Source organism: Lasioglossum baleicum, chromosome 12 (genome assembly GCF_051020765.1).
Source record: "Lasioglossum baleicum chromosome 12, iyLasBale1, whole genome shotgun sequence".
NCBI lineage: Eukaryota > Metazoa > Arthropoda > Insecta > Hymenoptera > Halictidae > Lasioglossum > Lasioglossum baleicum.
This window is the reverse complement of record NC_134940.1, coordinates 14,587,331-14,599,237: the sequence shown is the minus strand read 5'-3', so window position 1 is coordinate 14,599,237 and position 11,907 is coordinate 14,587,331. Positions and strand designations below refer to the sequence as shown.

General features: G+C 35.1%; 1 protein-coding gene across 5 annotated transcripts in view; it reads right to left on the bottom strand.

Annotated features, from left to right (window-relative positions):
* Positions 1-498: 498 nt before the first annotated feature.
* Cad87a (cadherin 87A) overlaps positions 499-11,907 on the bottom strand; it is a 295,629-nt gene continuing 284,220 nt past the window's right edge. For 4 of the 5 annotated variants that reach the window (XM_076434314.1, XM_076434316.1, XM_076434311.1 and 1 more), the window contains 21 exons: positions 11,226-11,536; positions 10,711-10,869; positions 10,249-10,436; positions 9,762-9,924; positions 9,250-9,694; positions 8,852-9,043; positions 8,257-8,510; positions 7,700-7,832; positions 7,152-7,367; positions 6,727-7,026; positions 6,233-6,477; positions 5,822-6,115; positions 5,353-5,550; positions 4,966-5,188; positions 4,293-4,837; positions 3,765-3,940; positions 3,175-3,310; positions 2,962-3,086; positions 2,777-2,878; positions 2,486-2,699; positions 499-2,155 (listed from right to left, as the gene is read on the bottom strand). In XM_076434314.1, coding sequence (XP_076290429.1) covers positions 2,039-2,155; positions 2,486-2,699; positions 2,777-2,878; positions 2,962-3,086; positions 3,175-3,310; positions 3,765-3,940; positions 4,293-4,837; positions 4,966-5,188; positions 5,353-5,550; positions 5,822-6,115; positions 6,233-6,477; positions 6,727-7,026; positions 7,152-7,367; positions 7,700-7,832; positions 8,257-8,510; positions 8,852-9,043; positions 9,250-9,694; positions 9,762-9,924; positions 10,249-10,436; positions 10,711-10,869; positions 11,226-11,536 — 4,736 coding nt within the window. In that variant the 3' untranslated portion in view covers positions 499-2,038. Of the gene's footprint in view, positions 2,156-2,179; positions 2,337-2,485; positions 2,700-2,776; positions 2,879-2,961; positions 3,087-3,174; positions 3,311-3,764; positions 3,941-4,292; positions 4,838-4,965; positions 5,189-5,352; positions 5,551-5,821; positions 6,116-6,232; positions 6,478-6,726; positions 7,027-7,151; positions 7,368-7,699; positions 7,833-8,256; positions 8,511-8,851; positions 9,044-9,249; positions 9,695-9,761; positions 9,925-10,248; positions 10,437-10,710; positions 10,870-11,225; positions 11,537-11,907 lie in introns of those variants that run through there. The other variant, XM_076434313.1, reaches the window with a different exon arrangement.

Below are 11,907 nucleotides of genomic sequence, written 5' to 3'. Positions count from 1 at the left end.
TTTAAGGACTGGAATATTCATAACCACCTAATAATGTTGTGATACTGATATTAGTTTTACATTAAATGTTCATAGACATAACATGATCATAGTTAAGTTATTGTTTTTCTTCGGGTACATGATAGATTATGACCAGAACCGTTTGCAGTCAATTTTTTAGACCCCAATGTGCATACTTCGTTGAGGACGGTTTAGGTGATGAGAAATTAAGTGGCCCTTGTAAAGAATGTGTTTATATTCTCACACAACATGAAAACTGAATGCAAACGATTCCATTTTAACTAGCTATGATATGACTATATCCGCCCATCGCTAACATCTTGTACAAAACCCCAAATGCAAGTCAACAATCACATACATACGCGGGCGTAATCAAATCACAGTTTTATCGGATAAAAATCAGTTCTTCAACTCTAACTTAAATAAATATCTAACGAATAATATTGTAAATAACATTTACACGCGAACGTATGATATATGCTGATATTTCCTTTCGAATTTCTTCTAGTGTGAGTATCTTCAAGGCAGAGATTGAAATATGTCTCCAGAATTAGTCTATTTTGATCCTTGAATATTTCTTTCAGAGCAGAATGAAATTTAAAGAAGATGTAATTTACTTCCAGTAAGCAGTTTGCTCCTGATTTGTTACAAATTTGCATTCAGCTTTGTTGATAAACTTCGATTTATATATCTTATTTTTAATGAACTTAGTATTCATTTTTTATAAATATCATATTCTGATATCTATTAGCTTCATTTTTTTTGCCAATACAATCAATTTTTTTACCAATTTTTAAAATATTTTCCTCACATTTTATTTATTTATGTTTTTTTTTCTAATTGCTTCTTAATATTATTATTCTTTATGTTATTATAGTAACAATTATTACTACCTAAATTTATAAGTTACCTATACCCAATGAATAAATTAATAATTTTTCTTTTCATTACGTTCGTTTAAAATCAAATTTATATTTAAATTCGTATAATGGAACCCGAATATCAACGATCAAATCCTCAACTAGAAATTTTACTCGTAACAGGTGTTACAGCTAACTATATCACGACATATAATAATTACAGAATGTTAGTGACTTTACAATATAAATAATTTGACACTAGAACTTTTATATAATACAACATATATTCGTAACAGTTAACCATAAAGTTGAATAAAATCAAAACACTTCTGCTCTGACGAAGAATGACATTGTCAAGAGAACAATATAGCTCTTCATATTTTTTCATAAAATTTGTCAGAATTGTAACGGAAATTCTTATGGAAGATCTTTATGAATCGTTCTGGCAGGAATATGTTATTTTTAAAACAATTTCAAACGCTGCTTTAAGAGTATGAGCTTGTTTGATACCTACAAGTTACCTACAGGCATCCTCTTGTTTGCGTACACGTGTACAGAGTACAGAGTAATGACACACACTATAAGTACGTTCTCCCATTTTTCCACATGTAAAACGTACGCAAGGTGTATAAATATTAAACTAGTGAGGAAGTAATGAAAAAACTGCGCTGGACGGAGTCTAAACATTCACTTATATACATATATCTGTCGTGCCAAGCTTCGGTCGTTTAAGCTATTTCACAGTGTCTATCATCTAGCGTTTTTGATTTTTCTAGTGATGAATCTAACGATTAATTAATTAGATGGGACCACAGGTTGGCAACGCACACATATATACATGCACACACCAGCTACAGGGGGAATATTTATTCCAATAATATTGACTGTCATTCGTCGTTACGCTTCGTTTAATATTTTTTGCTGTCGGATTCAAACTGAATTAACAAATGGTCAGAGGCTTCTCTAGTTAATTCGGAAAATCCTTGCTCATCTTATACACGCGTCTACTCGCAGACAAACCTAACAATATTATCCGCTTATTGTCAAGAAGGTGTGTGCATGCGAGTGTCTTTTCATTCAGAGGCGCGTGCTACAGATAGAGTCGGGAATGAAGATGTACAACATATGTGGATGAAGTTATACATTCATTAAAAAATGGACTTGGCGGAAATCTTAACTTATACTAGTCCTGAAACGAACTGGGGTTGGCCATCGCGATCGAGCGTAAGTTGTGGTATTGCATTCGAAGATGGCTGGAAGGTTGATCCTTGGAAACCCATTGCAGATTCATAAAGCTACAATGTAACGAGCAATTACTTCTTTCTTAAGATCAGATGAAACTATAACAGTGTTTAGGGTATTTATTTATATATTTTATATATTTAAAGGACGAAGCCGAAATTCTATTCTTCATTTTCGTCTTATATTGTCATGGAGAACTTCCCTTAAATTTTCTCCCACCTGTAGTCGAAAACCCTATGCAATGATAATTGTGTAAAAATTCCCATTCAAGTTTAAATAATGCAGTCTAATATTTCTAGAAGAAGCTCTATACTTAATTATTATAAATATGCTTGAGTTGAATTATATTACAGGCAGATCAGTTCATGTGTTTATATACATACATTGTGATTTCCTGGAAGCGTTGTATAATCAGGTGTTGTTGGACAGTGCCTACTGGTAGGCAGTGGACGTTGTATAGTAGCATAAGTATTATCCTGAGATGTATCACCCATACCAATACTGACACCACTTCCACGTCTCTCCGTAACAAGACCACTTTCAGGTTCACTAAACACTTGCATTGTTAACTCTTGTTCCTCGTACGGTTTAAGTTTCCTAGAAAGGCAAACGTAGTACTGAATATTCTATTCATATCATATAATTTTTTCTTGGAAAGTAAAGTAGTAACTTACTGTTCAATCCATAATGGATTTTCTGTGGTGTTTAATTCATCAATAATTTGTTTTTTTATTAAGCCATCTTTTTTCCTTATATCACTTGGCACAGTAATCACCCTGAAATATCATGCAAGATATTTTATATTATACATTGCACAGTTTAAGGTACATAATCATTAAGTAGCTTCTTCAAAATTTACCAATGACGTAAACAGCAACAAACAACTGTTACTGTAACAGCACCAACTAATAGTACTACTAGCAGAGCAATCAAAGCTGCTAGTGCAGGATCGAAGGGTTCTTCTTGTATTCCAGCATACGCAGGCTGAAAATAATGTCCATTGTAGTAATAAAAATATTATCGTTTCCCTTAATTTAATCTATCTACATGTTAAACAGTACAAAATACTTACCACAACATTTTCGATTGCAAACCCTGTATAATAGTCTTTCAAAAAGTCATATTTCGCATCGATGACTTTAAGTACTTGTGGAATTGGAGCAATGGTTTGGGTTTTGGGTTCCACAACATGTAGATACATATCACACCTGTATATACAACATATTTAAATGCTTCACAAATTTGTAATATTTTAATTCGCATCTAGACATTGCGCAATACATGGAATTTCTAGGTCATACACTGGTTTGCACATTTATTCATGCATTAATAATAATTTCCTTGTATTTCATTATACCTGTATGTATCTTTTACTATTATTAACTACTTTTATTTTAGTATTGTAATACGTAGGATGCTTAAGACAACTATAGGCAACGCTATAATTTTAAGATGGTATAAGATAGAATAAAATTGCATTAGACAATATTAAGTTAATAGTTTGCCGGTTTGGTTGTTTGAAAAATTTTTTTATAATTTTTCTTTACTCATTTCAAAGAGAAGCTATTATTTAATACGTTTTTCATTGTTTTACAAAGAACTATATTAAGATATGCGTGTCACAAAAATCCTTAAAGACGTTAAAAAAAATTATTTTTTTACCATTCTCGGCGAATGTGTCCGGACGCATCCACATGATATCGAATTTCATCAACGACAACTCTGCTTTGCGTTGCATTTGATAATTCTGATACAATTTCATCCCGTTCGCGATTCACTTCTTCTGGAGGCCGTGATAAGATAACTTTTATTAATTGAGAAGGCTCAAATACCCAAACCTTTATAACAGAGAAAAGTAGATTCATATTAAAAGCACGTAATAAAAATGAAATAAAGTTAAGTAAAATAGATGCATGAAAAATATGTCTTGGGAATTTTAAAAGATAGCAAAAAAGATGAACATTCATTTATAGAAAAGACTATGGAACCAAGGAACAGGAAATTATAATAAATTTTTAAAGAATACAATAGTAATAAAATGATATAGAATAAAGTGATCATTTTATGAATAATAAAAGTAATTTTTGTTTTATAAATCTATACATATTTGAAATAAGCAATTGGATTAAGACCTCACTTGCATATAAATACGATTTAATTATAATTTCGTTTAACAAATAAAATACTTACATGTACTCTGGTCATTGCATATCTTTCTGGGATAGCAGTCTCTTTTGCTATTACTTCAACAATAAATCTATCCTGATTATATTCAGCCATATATCCACTTGTTACAAGTTTACCATCCTGAGTTACATTGAAAGGACTTGGAACTATAGAACCACTAGGTTTCACTGATCCATACTTATATAGATTAGCGCTGGCAACGTAATAATGGAGTGTTCCATTGTCACCAACGTCTAAATCAGATGCAGTTACTTTCGTTACGAAATCGTTCACATTTGCCATCGAATTAACACCAGCGTAGTAGTCGTTACGCTCAAAAATCGGTGGATTATCATTTTCGTCTAGAATGGTTATAATTACATTAACGTGTCCATGATCAGTGATTTGAGTCGCTGGACGCCCTGCATCTATTGGATTTATATAAATATCAGGATCGTTGGAAGCCAGAATCGATAAAACATATGTATCTCGTGTTTCACGATCGAATGATTTATTCGCGTAAATACTGCCATCTGTTTTGTCTATGTAGAAAGCATAATCTTCGTTCCCTGTAAAATATTTGTATTACCTCTCTTTGTTCTATAATAACAATACTACATCAACAAAAGTTAACTGTCGTATTTCACAAATTTGTATAGAAAATAGTGTTACATTTATTCAAGCTGATGCTACTTACCACCCACGATGTAGTAGTAAACTTTTGCATGCGTGCCTTCATCTCTGTCTTCCGCAGTTACCTGTCCTACAAAGTATTCCTTTGGACGATTTTCTGATAACTGATAATGATATTCACCCTCGAATTGCGGGGCATTATCATTTGTGTCGACTAATTGTACAGTAAGAAGCCGTAGAGTTTCGTATGCTGTAGGTGTACCATGGTCAGTAGCTACCAGAACAAGCTGAAATTGAATTGAACTAGAGCATCAGTACATATGCATAATTGAGTCAAATTCACGAAAATTATGAGTTTCTTAAAGCACTAATAGACGAATGTTAAATCTTGTTTTATCATATAAAAGTATTTGTAATGTTATTGATTTACTTATTATATCATTTACTTTACCTCAAATTTGCTTTTCGCTTCACGATCTAGAATAATCTTCGATCTCAATTCACCAGTGTCTTGATCTATTGAGAACTCCTCTGTCTCTTGAGTATTACGATTTCCAACTTTCAGATGGTAACTTACGTGCCCATTCTCACCAGGATCTCTATCAATCGCTTTTACCGTTAGGATCAAGTAATTTGGCACACCAGCATTCTACAAAAATGAATTCAATTGGGATTAATTACAATTAATTAATTTGGGATGAAAAACTATAACAGTTACTGAGATGCTCTCTACAAATGAGCTGACTGTAAATTTCCGAGATAGTTATACTTCCTAGATAAATCACACATACTGTACAACTTTTTTACGAAATAATTTATGTTCTTATAAAGTTGCGTTGGCGTTCTTAATTTTACTGTTTTAATTAAAGCGCTTGAAATGAGCGCTACTCGTCTAGAGATTGTAGAATTCTGGTACTTACTTCGGGAACTTCAACAGTAGCATTTGTTAATTCTGGTAAAACAAATTGCGGCTTGTGTTGATTTACTGGGGTTACTCGTATATCAACATTACATTCGTCTGAATGAGGACCGCTACCAGCACCGTCTCTAGCTTCTACTTTGATCCTATAAGAGCCAGCTCTACCAAGAAGGGCTGCTCCAGGATACAAAATACCTGTTTCGCGATTTAATGAAAACGATTCGTTCTCGTTACCGCTGGTTATAGTATACCAAACTTCTCCATTAATTCCTTCATCGTGATCTACTGCTCTCACCTAATGGCATGGATATTATATATTAGTCATTGGGAGGCTACATATTTTCAAGCAAAACACAAAAGCTAGATAAAAGTGTTGAAAAGTATTAAAACAGATTTGAACAAATTCACTGACTTGTAAAATTGGCGCAGGTGGATTGACAGACAAATTTTCAGCTACAGAAGATATGTAACTATGTTGTGAAAATATTGGTCGATTGTCATTGACGTCGATAAGCTTTACAAGCACTGGAACAGTTGTACTCCGACGAGAGTTAACATGGGCGCCGTCGCTTGCCATTACAGTTATCGTGACTTCGGGAGTTATTTCTCTGTCAAGAACAGCCGCACCACCGACAGTAATTTCTCCGGTTTCATGGCCTGACAATACGTATAAGCAAATGTTTAAAAGAACTAACTAAACATTGTACATTGAAATGTAAAATGTTTTAGAACAATTCAACGAACTAATGAAATAGTTAACAATGTGTAAATACTACTTTCTACTATTGTAGATAATAATACGTAATACGAGATGATCAATAAAATTATAAATATATCCAAGTCCGAAATTACTTTGACAGAAGAAATTATTTAGTAATTATTTAATCTCGTACGAAATTAGTTTACCTATATTAAAATCTGCAGCATGTTCGCCAATGAGACTGTAACTGACTTCTCCGAATAGTCCCTCATCTCCGTCTGTCGCTTTCACAACAGTAACGTGTGTCCCTGCTGGCGAATTTTCTTTTACAGAGGCATTGTATAATTCCTTTTCAAATTTAGGATCTTGGTCGTTCACGTTTATTATGGTGACTGTAACTTTTGCTGTCGCTGTTAGCTGAGGCACGCCGGAGTCATAAGCAATTACTTGAAATTCCAGCTGTTTTGTTTCTTCGTAATCTATTACTTGGCTGGTCCGCACAATTCCTGTGATGTATGTCATATTTAGTCAGATATTTAGAAATCTATACGTATTTGGTCAAGTGTGGAGGGATCCGCGAGCATGGAAAAAATGTTAACTGAAGTCTTTTCTTATTAGTCATATGACAAACCTGTGACATTATCTATGTTGAAATAAGGACTCGGAGGGTCTATAGCGTATCCTGCTATGTTGCTGTCTGCATCTACTGCTGTGAACGCTCCTACAACCGCTCCCGTTGGTTGTTCCTCTTGCATTTCTATTAAATACCGTGGATTTTCTCTTGTCCATGGTTTCAAAAATTCTGGAGCCATGTGATTCACGTCAATAATCGTAACTATTAGGGTACCTGTTCAACATTTGAAGGAACTTTCAAGTACAAACAGTATGGCATCGTGAACTGTTTCATTTGAATAAATCAATAAATTCCGTACAGTTATACCATAAGCAAACTGTATTAAATCGAATACAATGAAAATTTTATTAAAACTGAATCTTAGATCAATTTTTCTGTCGTTAAACAAACGAGCAACTTATAATCACGAGATCATATTTGGTGCTTCCGCACACCTACTTTCTGCGCTCAAACTAATATAATCGGCAATCAAGTAAATCAATTGGTAAAAGTAAACAAAATTTGCATAAATTGCTCATTGTACATATACATTTATAAGTGTATACCTCTTCCTTGTTGTAATGTGGGCGCTGTTGTGTCACTAACAACTATAGTGATGCTTACTGTTGCTGCAACATCACGGTCTAGAGGTCTGACGACTGACACTTGACCGGTTGCACGATCGACTGCGAAAAAGTCCTGAAACAAGAACATTTTCTATGGAAATAGTTTGCGATGGCACTTGTTACATACAACATGAACAGGTCCCCTTTTTCGAACATGGTCTAGCCGGTAAGTATCGGGACCGATTTTTTCCTGCCAGGGGGAAGGGATGAAGAGGGATCTACAGATCTACATAGGCCGGATCGATGGTAGGGGATGTCAGGTACTCAGGTGCCATCACTGGGTGACTCGGTGACTGGGTATCACTCCACACTCAGTGATGGTATTATGTGCAACTTTTTTTTAATGACTTCAGTCTCGATACTTACCGGACAGACCATGAGTTAGTGTGTAAGAAAAAGATATTCGAACGAAATAATACATCGAATAAAACGACCTACATTTTATTCTATTTAAATAATAACGAATAAAATAATGAACTTTGCGTTTATTGTTATACCTTGAAAGTTTTACTGTCGTTGACCTTCTGTCCGTTTCTGTCAATGGCTGTGATAGGTTCCGAAATGGCAAAGTTTAATGCTTCCAAATTAGCGCTATCAGGGTCCGTAGCTTTTAGTGATGTAAAAACAGTGCCGATAGGCGTGTCTTCTGTAACCTCAGCACGCTGTGTCTCTGGTGTGAAGTATGGAGGCTTGTCATTACTATTTACAACATCTATCAATAAAGTAGTTGTTGCAGTTAAACTGGGAGTTCCTGTAAAAAATTCAGGTATGCTAATTACATTTTTATGCCGTAATTATAAACATCTGAGAATCGATGATTCTCCAACAAATTAATCAATATCACAATAAATCACCTTAAAGCTGCAATAGAAACAAAAGAATAACTTATCCGCTATTAATTTTATTAAACTATACAATATCTAATATCGAGGTAATTATTTAGAAAGAGTTTTTCATCAAGAGAATTTCATCAAAATTGGAGGGGAGTACATACCTCTTTGTAAATAATTACCTACTTTATGAAGCGATTGTAATAGCTATCCTTTTGAAAGAACAATAAACTGAATCGAGGATATTTGTTGGTGTTCCTACCTTTGTCAAGAGCTATTATCTCCACGTGGTATCTGTTCTTGTTATCATAATCTAATTTTCTGAACACTGTCACTATTCCTGTTGTTTCGTTAATAGCGAAGTCGTCAAAAGCACCTTTCTGTATTCTGTAAACTAATTCTGCATTAATTCCTGTATCAGCATCAGTTGCTGTGACTTCTTTCACGAACGTTCCTGAAAACGAAATTATAGCGTCAAGTACACGTGTGGTACGATCTTTTTTCTGTTAATAGACGAATTTAAGGAATAAGGGACTCGACCTTAGCGAGTTCTATTATATGTACATTCTAGGCCTATTGTACATTATATGTATATGTTATTTATCCTCTATTCGGATAATCGGCATTCAAATAATCGACTTTGGGAACTTAATCACTTACCAATGGGATCTATCTCTGGAATGCTGGCAGTATAGAATTCACGAAGGAAGACAGGCGCGTTATTATTGACATCTCGGATCGTAATATTAACGGTGGCGAAATCAACAAATGTTCCGTCGTTTGCTTGAACTTCAAGAGCAATCCAATCACGGGTTGAATTCTTCAAATCTGTTGGACCCTTGTTTCTTATTGTAATTTCACCCGAATCTTGATCTATGGCAAACAGACCATGATCAGTGCCGTCGACTATCGAGTATGTGATTTTTGACGTTTTATCTTTGTCTCTGGCTTGCACTTTTAGTTCTGGCTCAAATTTTTCAGCTCCTTCATCTATTACTGCACGATATTTGTCTTGGAGGAATCGCGGAGGATTGTCATTGGCGTCTGATAAACTAATGCGTAGAGAGACACTGGTTGTTTGACCTTGCCCGTCATTATCAGTCGCCTATAAGGAGAAAGGGTCGAGATTACTTGTGTAATTTTCGAACAATTTTTATAGATAATGCAAATACCTTGTACGTGAGGAAATATTCAGTCTGATCTTCGTAATCCAAGCAAGGTGGATTCCCAGGTGATGAACATGGAGCTATTGAGATGATTCCAGACTTTTTGTCTACAGAAAAATGCTGTGCACCTTGGCCAAGTAATTGATAAGCTATTCCAGCTGTACCATACCTGGAACACAATTTACGAAATTTATTGTATATTATTTTAGATTATATTAATTATTGAAATATGTTATTAAGGCCATCATTCTTGACAACTTTTTATTACATATGTATCGGAACGGGGCAAGAGGAACGCAAAGGCAATCTTCTTTCCCCGTTCCCTGGCCGCTAGTTTTCTCTCGTGCTCCGCACAGTACTCAGTCACACAGTGATACATGTGGTGTACTAAATACACCGCGATGGTTAATACATACTAAAATATTCGCCTCTCTGAACCATGCGATTTAAAAAAAGCTTTATTTATAATATTTGCATAGGTAACATTTCTTACCGTCCGCTATCACGATCTTTGGCTGTGATGGTTATCACAGGTGTGCCTTGTGGTGCAGTCTCCGACACCATGGCTGTGAAAGTAGGTCTACTAAAAGATGGCGAGTTATCATTTTCGTCCGTAATCGTAGCAGTCACGGTTGCGGTGGATGTGAGCTTAGGATTTGTGTGAACCTCTTCTGCAACAACCTGTACAATTAGAAGCAAATATGTTTTACCTTGTAGTCAACGATATGTATAATCGTGTGTACATTAACAGTACATTTTACCCTTCATTTACAGAATAAATAACTGTACTAACTACTAAATAACTACAAATATTCTATCGCTTTCTTTATGGGAACTATCTTTCTTTGAAATGCCTTTATATGTTTTTGAAAGGTTTATAATTGTATATTGTCTTTTGCCTTAAACTATTAGAATTAATTTCATTTTAAGTAATAGTGAGAAATGCATAGTGTACCAGAATGATAAATTTCCGTTGGTTCGGATTCTCATAATCAAGAGAGCCATTTGTAACGCGAATATTAACTGATGTGCTCCCAGTCGCCATTGTTGGCTCGATGGTGAATGCCCCATCCGTAATGTCTTCCAGTCGCAAGGAGAATACTGAATTCAGGCCCTATAACATAATTCAGTGTAATGTTATGAAACTTTTAAATTCCATTATAAAAAATAAATTTTGGTTAGGATTGGGATAGATTCTTTTAAGAGGAGGTGCAGGGATAGGGGTGGGGCCCGTCCCCCGCCCTGAAGGACGAATTCGGTCATTGGGAAAAGGCGGAGTTTTCTAATGTCATCCTAACAATTTTTCGTGAATATCTAAAAACTAAGGCCGTGCGGCGGTAACATCTACAAGGATAAGTTGCTCAGAGCGATGACCTTGACAATATGCTTCAAGGTCAATGAAATCCGCGGGGAATTGTCAAAGTAAATAATAACCACAAATTGTTTCTTGTGAAGCTAATGCAAACTTACGACATCGGGATCCTCGACAGTCATATCCAAATGCGGCAGAGGCGTACCGTCCGGTACATTCTCCGGAATTTCGATATTGTATTCGCGACGATTAAATGTTGGAGGTTCGTCGTTGACATCCTTTATCGTCACCGTAGCTTCTGCCGTTGAAACCGTCAAATTGTCGCTGCCTGGTATTCCATCTATCAATTCCCGTGCTTTCACCTTCAATGTGAGCACTCCAGTTGAGTCCTTCAATGCTTCCCTATTCAATGGCTTCGCTGTCCTCAGCTCGCCAGTTTCGTCGTCCAACAGGAAATAATCAAATGGATCTAGGAAAGGTTATTATCACTATTATTATTTCTATCATCATTGATGTCGATTTCTTTTTATCTACAAACAATATTTTCAACTGTAAAAAGATAAATCGATCGTATATGAGTCAAATATCGAGGGTCTGAACGAATTTATAGATACTTTATCAGGATCATAAAACATGTCTAGCACAAAGTCCCAAACGGGCACCCAACTGTGTACAGTAATATCTCCGTAACTGTCGTGTCGTATCGTCGGGTCTGCTGAGCGACAGTTCTAGCAGAGGTGCTACACTTTTTGTTCTATTATTATCGATGTCGATTTTTTTTTTGTTGACAAACAATATTTTCAACTGTAAAAACATAAATCGATCGTATATGAGTCAAAT